At 45.1% G+C, this 12,804-nt stretch overlaps 1 protein-coding gene across 2 annotated transcripts in view; it reads right to left on the bottom strand.

The window, feature by feature from the left end:
• Nucleotides 1-1,422: 1,422 nt before the first annotated feature.
• The window catches only part of RBM23 (RNA binding motif protein 23), a 501,634-nt gene continuing 490,252 nt past the window's right edge, over nucleotides 1,423-12,804 (bottom strand). For both annotated transcript variants that reach the window (XM_078644883.1, XM_078644882.1), the window contains exon 14: nucleotides 1,423-3,137. In XM_078644883.1, the coding sequence (XP_078501009.1) occupies nucleotides 3,134-3,137 (4 nt within the window). In that variant the 3' untranslated portion in view covers nucleotides 1,423-3,133. The remainder of the gene's footprint in view (nucleotides 3,138-12,804) is intronic.

The following is a 12,804-nucleotide window of genomic DNA, read 5'->3' on the forward strand; positions in this document are numbered from 1 at the left end:
TAGACTGATTCAATTTTACATTGTTCACAGGGCTTACCTATCCCCAGATAACACCAACAGGTATTTTCATAGGGTAGATGCGTGCTGTCCTCTCTGCAAATTGTTGGATGCGGATCCGTTACATATGCTCTGGTCCTGCTCCGATCTACACTCGTACTGGAATGGGGTGATTCATGGGCTGGCTGCTAGTACGGATAGGGAGGTGCCGTGGACATGGGAGGCATGTATTACAGGAATTTTCCCAAGAACCAAAAGGCAAAAAGCATCCACTAGGTTTTTAGACCTGGACCTTGTTGTGGCCAAACCGATCATTACACACCAGTGGAAAGCGGAAGAACCCCCGCCGATGAAATCATGGTTTCATTCAATGTTGAATTGGGTTAAGGCCGAGGTGGTCTCTTTAGTGAGGGAAGATATGCTGGGTCTTCGCAAATTCCTCATTTCTACAACATGGAGGGCAATGCTGTGCACGCTTCAAGGGATTCTGACACTGGATGACCCTCCAGATATTCCTCTAGCTGATTAGTATTATTTAATACATGTGTCGTAATGTGACCCATACTGTGAGCTGGACGGTACGGCTTGCTCCATATACCCCAAACCTACATTTATCATTTCCAAATAGTCCAAATATGCAAATGTACGATTGTAGAAATTGTACTTTTGTGTATTGATTGAGGTCAATATTTTCACCCTCCTCGGAGGTTCAGAGGAGGGTTTAGATATCACTAAGACTGTGATTGGCTAGCTAGCGGACGTGAGATGGTGGAGTGAAACCATATGAGCTGTATATATGTAATTCATATGCACACGTAAAGTATACTTGGAATGTACTGCAACTTGAAAAAACAATTACGCCAAAGGATTCTTAAATTTAGGCGAAACATGGGGTATGACATTTGTCATTAGCCAGGAAGAATTCATGACTGTTATGTCTTCATGCTAATGTGATGCTAATTTACACATTCCACCTCGCAGATTGCCTACTGGTTACATGTGGAAATATATATGCTTGTCAAATGTTTTATTTCATGTACAAAACTTTCAATAAACAAATCAAACAAAAAATGAGTAGAACATTTTTAGCTCCCTTTCACTATCTTGTGCACATCACTCAATGCAAGTACTTACAACGCTATACACATGGAAACTCATTTGCCTTTTTAGTCAATAAGTGCGTTTTGGTAAAGCAAAAAAAAAAAAAGGCTACCAGGTCAGCTGTTAAAGTAATTTTTTTCTAACCTGGTTCTATCCCCTTAATGAAATTAGAAGGCATACAGAAAAATGCACACATCTACCCAAAAAAGCCTGCAGTGAGGAACTTGGGCTAGAAATTTCCAGTTTATCAGAAACTATACCTCTACGTTTCATTGACACTACAGTGAAGGCTAAAGGTCAGGATAAGGAAGACGAAAGAAGACATTTCACATACAAAATATCTTTTAATCCTAAAGAAAATTCATGAGCACTATGCACAGAAGGCCAATAACGAAAATAAAGAAAAACGTAGACAGAGGCCCAACTGTCCATCCACTGATCGGATCATGAATACCTAGAAGAATACAAGAGAATTTAAATAAAAATATAGAAAAGCATAGTCCACAACATAACACAATGTCAGCCCATAAGTGATGGGGTAAGTTTACAACAGAGCCCCACTTTGTTTTGTCATAGTAATGGGTGGTCCCTACAAGGGAGGTATATGCACTTCAGACTTCCAAACAGGACTATGGCTATAAACGTGGAATAGGCCAGAGGGCTCTACTCCACAGAAAGTAGGTCACCCCCTCACAACCCGCTACCAAGCAAATGCTAGTGAGTCTGCTGGAAGCATAAGCAGGTACCCCACATGTTTTACCAAAATCCAGATTTTGGAACAGTAACCAAAAACTACCCTTTTAGTGCATTAAGCCATGACAATAAATGTATGAGCCCCACAGAGGGCACTGGTAGACTTCAATTCAAAGGAGAGGAAATCTTTCCATGAGGAGTTTAAGTCTGTTTGAGGAGTCTCTACGGCGTTCCTTGCCATAAAGTAAGTTTATTCTTTGCACTTGATGTGGCCCTTCCATTGCTAGCTAGAAATGAACAGTTACTGATCTATTTCTAGGATTTTCTAACATTGACACCGCTCAGCAATTCATGTGCTGCAAGGAATCATCTGATGCCAAGGGACACTTCTGTGAACCTATGGACCATTCAAATACTGGGGAAACATCCATCTTTCCAGTGCACCCATATCTCACCTTTGCTGGGCAGAGGTACGCTGAGTGGATGCTTACTTCTATAAGGAAACAGAACACATCCCTATGTTCTGCCTGCTTGGCATCTGTGAAGTACGCCCACCTGCCAAGAGAATTCACAGGGAGTCCAGTTTAACTGGTTGCCTGCTTTTTAGAGGTGAAGAGAAATAAAATGATTGACGATATAACCAGGGTACAGTACCTCGCTCATAATACCACACTCCACAATATCTGGGAAACTAACATCCGACTATAAATGAGAGCAGATTCCATCACTCGTAAACTACGAGTCCAAGTCTGTTTTATGTATAGAATATTTACAGAAAACTTGTACCGGAGGCAGATCAAACATTGCTGGTTCACAGTACAGTCAAGGAAAGAGATGGGGAATTTCACTGGTCTGCCAGAGGTACTCCTGCCACAGAGAGGAAAGACCGGTTGCTAGAAACGGCACTAGATTTTCTGGCCCACTTCTCTTGAGTACCGACAGCAGAAAGTCCGACCTTCCAGAGGGCAGCACAATCTCAAAAGATGTCCTTTATCAACAAATGCTCGGCTTTGGCACTCGTTACTCTGAAGGGTGTCCAACATTTAGGGCAAAGAAGGCAATCCAGCTGAAATCCATGATTCTGTCGTCTGATGGCACAAATGGCAGTCTGGTTGTTGCTAGGATGTTCTTGTGTATTGCTACCACTCGACATAAAAACAGCTGTTCAGCTGCTTCACAAGTGGTTGGTCTGTTTCTGCCACCCCATGTCCAGAGGCATTGGTCCAGTTGACATCTTAGCTGCTACTACCACTGCTAGGACAGTACTTCATCTGGCACTGAGAATCTGGTAATAGCTATTGATGCTGGGCAGACGCTCTTGGCGGCACAGACCTTCGATGTCTTACCTGCAAAGAGAGAGAGATGTGGAGTCAGCAGCAGGGTCAATCACTCTATCAGTACATATTGCAGGTGTGTCACTGCCACCACGGAGTACATCACATCACAACGAAATGAACATACATCACTCACACCACTACCTGCATGGACCCGAATCACAATACAGAATTTGCAAAGCGGGGTGCAAACCAGCAATATTGTACTGAACAAGTATCGCTTACCAATGGACAGCACACAACAAACAGGTACTGAAAAAGTAAATCGCTTTAGCTTTTGTATAGTGCATGTAGGCACATAGCATAGCCAGCACAAAGAGCAACATAAAGGAGGCTGAGTTCAACAAACATGCAAGAACAAATGCACACAGGCCAAATGTCACACAGTACTGTGACTCAGGAGACACTGGGTATTGCTGTTCAGTGGGCACACAGAGTGCTTCCTGGTACGGGGCAAAGGGATATGTGTGTTATTGAAGCATAAGGTGATGCATCCCTGGAGCAAAGGGTGATTTGCAAAATGGACACAGAGCAGAAAGAAACATTAATGCGGTAGGTTATCCGCAAGCTTTAAGCGTGAACAGCTTTCAAAAGGTGTGCATTTGTGTTAGCACATTAGGGTACATGGAATCTAACATTCGTAACCAGAAAATAAATACAGAATACAAAGTAACAATTTCGGGACTACAAAATCCGGACAATATGCCACACACAACATTTTCAGGTTGTTTCTCTAAAACATTTGAGTGATTTGTTTAGAAAGACATTAGCTTATTAGCTTATTTAAAATACCCTATTTTGCAAGCATGTATGTCCAACTAAAATGAATAATTAGACATTGAGCCTCATGCGGCTTTGCATGCCAAGAATACCTTCAGCCAGCCCTGGGTTTTTGGTCAACAGTGTTTAGCATTCTGAAAGTGTTACTCTTATTTATACTGGCCAAAGAAATGCAGGACCGTGAATGGAATATTCGGTGGCTGCAAAGCTAGAACTGGCAGAAGATGTTGTGCAGGACGCAACCACTTGCCAGATATGGATACCCCCAAAAAAAAAAAAAAAACCAAAACATTTGCTTTACAAGAAGCTGAAAGCGAGACAATAATTTAATGTGGGCCTTATATTTTTAGAATTAGACGCTCTAAATCAGGCAACTTTAGTAATGCCATCTCTTTCCATTTACTTTAACCCTTATGCATATTTTCATAGTCAACAAGTGTTGACATTTTTACGTACTGTGAATCATATGATTTATTCAATACATCACAAAGCAATTCATGAAAAATAATAACGGCCATGTAGCCAAGAAAGATCAAAAGATGATATTTATAAAAGCATTTGATCAGAGGACATAGACAAATAATCATATATTGCAAAAGTGCTCTGTGTGAAAGGTAAACAAATGGTGCTAGTGGTGAAAATAAACAGCAAAAAATTAAAGAGAAATTAAAGTCTATAATAAAAAGAATTGAGGGGCCGAAGTCTGTTCTGCTTGTTTCAAATCTCTCCAGCCTGGATCCATCTATGGGTGGACCCATCAGTGTTGACTGGACATCACAGGAAAACCTTGAAGAAAGAAGCCAGGAGTGGCGCAAAGGGCAACAGAGAACCCTAATGATCTAGCCACAGATCGCACAGTATTTAATCCGGACTGAATCTTCTGCCTCAATGTAAACTGTCCATCTTGCACCAGTTCAGCAAATTGTTCTTGTGGTTGGTCCAGCAAATTAGGGACAACTATTTGTGCAATGTCCCATTGTAGGAAGCTGGCTCTGTAAATACTGTGAGAAAGTACCATCTATCTTGCATTGTATGCCCCCACTTTTTGCTGAATTGCTGATGTGCTTTGACTGAGTGTGCCCTGGGCTCCTGCCAATCAGGTGCCCAGGGCCTGTGTACCTTCCCTAAAAACTGTGTTGAAACTAAAACCCAATTGGCATCTCTGGCCATATGTCAGCCTCTGGTAAATGGAACCCTAGGTAACCAGGGCATTGTGACCAGAGAAGACCCCTAAGGGCTGCAGCACTTATTGTGCCACCCTTAGGGGCCCTATACCTGACACACACACACACACACACACTGCCTTTGCAGGCTGAGTGTCCTGGTGTAGAACTAAACAAAGAGTCGACATGGCACACATTCCTGTGTGCCATGCCAACAAACACACTGCCCTGGCATACACCAGTCACCCCTCTATCTGGGTGCACTATGCCAGTGGTGGTGGCACAGGTGCACGAGCCCTGTGCCCCTACAGTACCCAGGGCCATTCCTGGGCACTGTAAGTGCAGTGAAGCCATTAAGAGTATATGGTGCTGGGAGGTTGTCGTTACAAACTGCACAGCACCATGATGGCTACACTTAAAAATTAGAAGTTTGATATCAAACTTCTCAGCACATTAAACCCACAGTGATGCCAGTGTGGGATTTAATAACAAATAAACTACAGAGGGCATCTTAGAGATGCCCCCTGAAACCTAACCAACTCCTAGTGTCCTGACTGCGTGGCTACCAAGGCTGCCACCACCAGACATGTTTCTGGACCCCGGGGTCGAGAGCATGCCACTCTCGGGGGCCTGAAACAATGCACATCCTGGGTCGAGGTGCCATGCCTCCTCCCCCAGGATGGGCATGGGAAGCTTCAAAGGCATGCTGCCTTTTGTGAGCTTCCCCAGCCCAATTGCTGTACCCTGCAACTGGCCCCCACCGGTTCTGACCCCCACTATGGCCGGAAGACAGGCGGGAAACCCTAGGTGAGGAAAGGGGGTGTGCCAGCCTGTGCCAACTCCACCCCTCAGGTGGGAGAGGCAAGGCGACGCGCAACTTCGGGCTGCCGCCATCTTGAGGATGAGGAGCCCTTCCCAATCAGAGCTGGGCCCCTGCACCCCTCCCACAGGAGAGAAGCAGGATAGGGGGTGTATTCATCCCATCACAGGGACCCATTGGTCCCTGCCCTTGCCCTACCTGTAACACCCCTAAATTTAGTATTTAGGGGCACCCTGAACCTTCCTTACTCAGATCCCCATTTGAAAACAAGAAGACGACAAGAAACAAGAAGACCTGCAGTGCAGCTGCTAACAAGAGGACGACACCAACTGACTTGGCCCCAGAACCCTACAGGCCTGTTGATCCTTGAACCTACTCCTGCTTAACCCCGGCATCTCCTGCGGACAGCAACCTCGAAAACTCTGGATGACTTGTCTGCCTTGATCATCTAAAAGACTGGGACTACCATGAACAGTCGTTCTGCAAAACAGCAACACCCCTGTTGCCAGCCAGGAACCACGAATCCAGCCCACTCTGCACCCGCCGAGCCCGGCCTGTGCCTGAGTGTACAAAGACCACGAGGACATCTCCCCGGCGACAGTGACCCGGAATCCAGTGCCCAAAGACCCTCCTCGACGATCCTGGCGATGCCTGCAGCCTCACAACCAGGGACCCCTTCTATCGCGACCAGCTGAGGGTAAGATTTCCTAAAACCAAAGACACGCCTGCACCCGGCGCCCAAAGGCCCCCTGTGCCCAACTCCTGGGTGCCTACCTATCCTTCAAGATCCCAACTTACCTCTCGAAGTGGTGGTCGCACCTGAAGAATCTCCGTCCTCGAGCCTGCAGCCTTTGTTCAACTTCCAAGTCTCCCAACTGAGTGCCCGACAGCTCAAAAGCACCCTGCACCCAGCCGCCCAAGTGCCCCTGGGAGTGCAACCTTTGTCCTAATCTACTTCCCCATTTGCACTGAGCAAGTGACCAGGAGCCAAGCTCCCACAGCCATGTGGCCTGCTTGCCAGCAGCCACCAACCAAAGGCCCCATGCAACCCATAGGATAACATTAGGCCCAACTCTCTCTGCACCCGGCTGCCCCTGTACCGCTGAGGGTGTAACATCTGTACCTACCTGACCGTGGGACACCCCTGAGTCTATGCCCAGAACCTTAACTCTGCCAGTCGAGTACTTACCCAAAAGCCAATAACTCACTTTTCTTCCACAGGGTAACATTGATTGGTTTAACTTGGAAATTCTTCTAAGTGTGGAGTTTTGAAACTTTAAAATATTCATCTAAAATCAGCCGAACAACGGATTCCGATTTACTCACCTGTTATCAAGAGAGAACCCAGTGCTGTATCTTTTAGTCCAGTACTGAACCTGAAAAGTAATTCTAACTGTACTTACCAGTAACTTGAATTTCCTTCCATAGGAACCCATTGTCTGGTTTTCACCAGAAAAGTTTCTAAGTGTCGATTTTGGAAACTTAAAAATATTCTTTGAAAATCGCCTGTATGACTTGAACGTATTCTTTCACTTATGTTAGTTTTCAGTGCTAGATCCAGGATCCAACACGGAGTAAGAATAAATAACAATAACAGTACTTACCTGCTAAGTGAATTTCCTCCCATAGGATAACATTGGTGAATCTATGTGAAAAAGTGTCAACTTTTAAAATACAATAATATTCCTTAAAAATCACTACTGTAACCAAAACGCTTTTACTTAACTATTTACAGGAGATGTCCCAGGACTGAATCGAGGATCCAGTCCTGTGGTTAGAAAAGTAATCTATGAAGTAACTAATTGCATTTAACTAGAAGTTCCCACTGAGCTCTATGTAACGTGTTTTAAATTGTGTTGCCCATTGCAACAACTGTAGCTATTGTATTCAAAAGTCTATTGCCTATTTGAACAGTATTTGACTAAAGTAACTCATTCTGACAAAGTATATTTTGATACCCATTGTTGGTTCTAAAATAAAACTATATATTTTTATACAAACAATTGGCCTAGAGTTCAGTTCTTGAGTGTGTGAGACCATTTGCTGACCGTGTGTACAACAAATGCTTTACACTGTCTTCTGATACTGCCTTACTGCTCGACCAAGCTACCACTTTCAAGAGTAAGGTTATATCTAACTTTAGCCTCTGCCAAACCTCTGGGGGCTGTGCACACTGTACCTTACTTTGGTCCAGTATATACAGAGACACTTTCTTACATTGGTGGATCAGCGGTGGGATACAAACTTGCATTTGTTGGATTACTTGGTTACCATCTGATCACACGACAGAACTCTTAAATTGCCTTTAGAATTCTGATTTTCCTAAATTGGTTTCTCTAACATACTAAAAGCCTTGTCAAGGCCTTGCTTAAGTCCCAATAGAATTTTAAATAAATTAAAGTCACTGTAGTCAAGGGTAGAGGGTTAGAACTGTCAGGTTAGAATGTCTCAACAGACCCCAAGCTATTAGTGAAGATAATAATATGCAGGACCTGGTTGAGGAGCTCGCCCTCACACCTTACTTACACGTGTCTTTCAAGGGATTGAGGTCCCTATGCAAACTTAAAAATATAACAATGGGCCTGCATTCAACCAAACAAGAGCTCCATGAGCTCCTGGCTGAGTATGCTAAAGGCCACCCGTCTGAACATGGTGATGACCAATCAGAGGGGGAAGGGGTGATAGAGGAGGAGGATAATTCCCCCCCTCCAATCATCCCTAGGGAGAGGATGGTCCACATACCCTTAACTCCAAGAATCACTCTCTGGGATCCTAGTCCCCACACTGGTGGACCAGGGCCCAGGGAAAACATTGGGAATAGCCCCAATGAAGAGGGCAGCTTTTTAGCAAAGCTGGACAAGAGATTAGACCTAGAGTCCAGACTCCTGGCTCTAGAAAAAGAATGGAAAGAGATGTGTTTAGAACCCATCAATGGTGGCAGCAATACTTAAGATGAGGAAACTTCTGATCCTAAAATCCCCAAAGGGATTGTCTCTAAATGTGAGGAAGGTGATGACATCACCAAGCGGTTCACAGCCTTTGAGAGGGCACTCTTGTGGGAATTGTTCTCTGGTAACTGCAGAGACATGCTTCTGACCCTCTCTGGGCCAGATGCAGGGTCCTATGATCTCATGAAGAGCACTCTGAGGGATTTCGACTCACCACTGAGGAGTACAGAATTAGATTCGGGAGGCTCACAAAACCCAGACCCAGTCCTGGATTGACTTTGTGGACTACTCAGTAAAAACACTGGATGGTTGGTTAGCCCTCAACCCTTTTGAAGGATTGAGCAACACAGACCCTGGGCCCAGCACTGCTGACTGGGATGAATTGGTCAACTTAAGAAAATCACAGATAAGGGCAGCATTACATGGCCTCCTGATGACTCAGTATTTAAGAAACAAGATAGCACCACAGGGCCTATTGGTCAAAAATGAACCGTTCATCTTTCAAAATGTTAAAATTTTCAAAAAGGAGTGGTCATTGATCTCGTGGCACTGCACTCGGGACTGGCTGGTCCTCATAGTGAAAACTGCCACCAGAATAACACAAGAACTAAAAGTGGACATACAAAAAATTGAGGTCCAGTTGAAGGCATACATTAAACCAGCAGAACTCAAAAAAAGGCTGGAAGAACTGAACCAACAAATGGCAGATTTCGAGGCCACACTCAAACAAAGTAAATTCAAGAAACTGGGTAAAGATAAAGATCGCTTCACTCCGGAGACAGCCTACCCATACACTAAAGACGACTACAATAAAAACAACAACAGTGACCATGATAGCGATGGCTCAGACAGCAGTTCCTCTAGCTCAAGCACCCGCAACAACCAGCGGCAAAGAGGTTACCAAAGACGTCAAGGCCAATCTTATCCGAGACAGAGAGGCTGGCGGGGTTATCAGGCACAACCGTTCCAGCCCCCTTTCACAGCACCCACGCCTTTCCCGCCATTCAACTATGGTCAAGGCCCTTTCGGTCCAGTGTACCAACCATGGATGCCTGAGTATGACCCAAATTTTTACAGCAATCAGCCTTTTTTAGGCACCCGCCGAGGCACCAGCAGGGGGCGAAACAGAAAAGGCAACACAGTGATGTGGCAAGCCCCCAACCAAGAGGACCCGAGAGTGAACACGAGGAGCATGACAGGGGCACTAGCGAACCCCTCAACCAGTTCCAGAGGGGCCTAGTAGTAAACATCACACCTTGGGACCTGACAACAACACAAAGGGCAGTATTGAACAAAGGACTGAGTTTCGTCCCCACCAACAAGTTGGATTTTTTCAAATTACACGCGGAATTGCAAGAATTTCTGCGTAAAATCAAGTTGCAGGTTTTCTTTAAGGACAAAGAGAGTGTCCCAGAGACAGACACAGGTTTAAGACCTGTATCATCCTTTACACCACCAGATGCCCTGCTTCCCATCGAAGTATTAACCTTCGAGAAGGCGGTAATGAGCGACTTGAAGAATTTGAATTCGACAGCACGACCAGTTTTCCATAACACCAGCAAGGAGGAACAATTGGCAATACATGAACTGACCGAAAACCAGGCCATAACCATAAAACCCGCTGATAAGGGCGGAGCAATTGTTATGCAAACAACTGAGGCATACAACCAGGAATGCCTGAGACTCCTATCGGACAGACGCAACTACACAGTACTTGCTCAAGACCCTACTGAATCCCTCAGGAGAACCATTGGTGGAATGATTGAAGAGGCTTTGACACATGACTGGCTGTCCAAAAAAGAGTCTGAATTCTTAATACAGAGCCATCCACGGACCCCCCAGTTTTACTGCATACCCAAAATCCACAAAAACATAGACAACCCACCCGGGAGACCAATTGTCTCGGGTATCGGTTCAATTCTCGAACCACTCTCAAAATTCCCAGATGCATTCTTACGACCACTAATTCAGGCCACAGATACCTATCTGAAAGATACAAAAGCTGTCTTACAATTACTCCAAGACTTACCATTTGATCCAAACCACCAACTACTACTCAGCCTGGATGTGGAGAGTTTGTACACCAGCCTCCCCCATGACGAAACCCTGGCCATAATTGAGGAAGTTCTGTACAGTGCAAGCTGGCGGTACCACACCCCAAGAGGAGTGGTAATGGAGTGTATTGCACTAGCTCTGACTAAAAACTTTTTCGAGTTTAATGGCACCATATACCTCCAAAGTCATGGAACGAGCATGGGGAGCACATTTGCGCCGAGTCTGGCGGGACTGTATGTGCACCATATGGAAACCAACAAAATCCTGACCGCACGGAACCCTTACAGAAATAATATACTCACCTGGAAGCGATACATCGATGACATTTTCATCATCTGGGAAGGCGACATAGAAATCGTGACTAGTTTCATGGAATGGTTAAACACCCAAGATCGCTTCCTAAAATTCACCCATTCAGTTTCTAAAGAAGAACTGGTTTTCCTTGACCTCAACATTTACCATCGGAATGGAGGTTTGGAAACTACCACACATTTTAAACCCACGGCCAGGAATTGTCTACTACAGTATGACAGTTTTCATCCGCGACACCTCCGGATGAACCTCCCCTATGGTCAGTTCCTAAGGCTCAGGAGAAATTGCACACAGATGGACAGCTACAAATCACAGGCTAAGGACCTAAAAATGAAACTGCAAGCCAGGAAGTACCCGGACAGAGTAATCAACACAGCAATGAAGAGAGCCAAAAACAACAACAGAGAGGCTCTCCTTGAAAACAAGGTGGTAACCAATGAGAAACCGACCAGGCCAATATGTATCACCACATTTAACACCCATTCAAATGAGGTGTCCAAAATAGTGAACAAACATTGGCGCATCCTGAATTGCGGTGAGCTGGAGATAGAAAAAACAATGTTCTCCCACAGACGCGGGAAGAACTTAAAGGATATCCTTGTACATACACGCCCCAGATCTTCTCCACAACACCAATCTTCTATACATGGGACACAGGGTCATTTCCCATGTGGCAACTGTGCCAGCTGTCACCTGACAAAAAGGAGCACACAACTTACCTTCTCCAATGGCACAAAATGGGACCAGAGGAGGTTGACCAACTGCAACAGCAAAAACGTTGTCTACATGATTACATGCCCCTGCCGTTTGGAATACATTGGCATGACAACGAGAGCAATAAAAACGAGACTCAATGAACATAAGAGCAATATACGGTGTAAAAAAAGCACCACCAAAATGGCCAACCACTTCCTGGAGATGGGACACTGTGTCAATGACATCCACTGGACCATCATTGAACAGTTACCTTCAGAACATGGCCTTTTTGAGAAGGAACAGCGTTGGGTGTTCCGTCTGGGGACCCACATATCAGGCCTCAACGATGATATACCTTGGGGGCAATTAAGAAACTGAATGTACATTGAGACACCTCTAAAAATAATCCATCCAGGGACCGTGCAGTAAACTACCTACACCTTGCTTGCCTGACATGCAAAATGAAGGAACATGAGCGGGATGAAATGAGCATGCAGAGAACAGGATTTAATAACAGGGGCCGAAATGCTGTCCCACTTTAATATTTTTAATATAAATTGGTGAATCGAAGGGTTTGAAATCAATTCTTCCGGTTTTTTGCAATGCGCATGCGCTCAACGGAGACGGACTCTCACGTTGTAAACAGCAAGCCTCTTAGAGCATCAGCAACATCGCATCGCGGGTTTTGAGGCATTGCGCATGCGCAGAGACAGAGCCGCACCCTCTCGTGGGACACAGTGAGGCCTCCGTTATGCGCATGCGCGTAAGACAATCGCGCGGCCGCCCGGCAATCAACAGGCTGATCACCGGTAGACCAAATATGGGCTCCACGGCGAATAATTGACTAAATACTCACGCACCGGCCACTAATTAAGATAAACCCACACACACCCACCCAGCACATA

Source organism: Lissotriton helveticus, chromosome 5_1 (assembly GCF_964261635.1).
Source record: "Lissotriton helveticus chromosome 5_1, aLisHel1.1, whole genome shotgun sequence".
Taxonomy (NCBI): domain Eukaryota; kingdom Metazoa; phylum Chordata; class Amphibia; order Caudata; family Salamandridae; genus Lissotriton; species Lissotriton helveticus.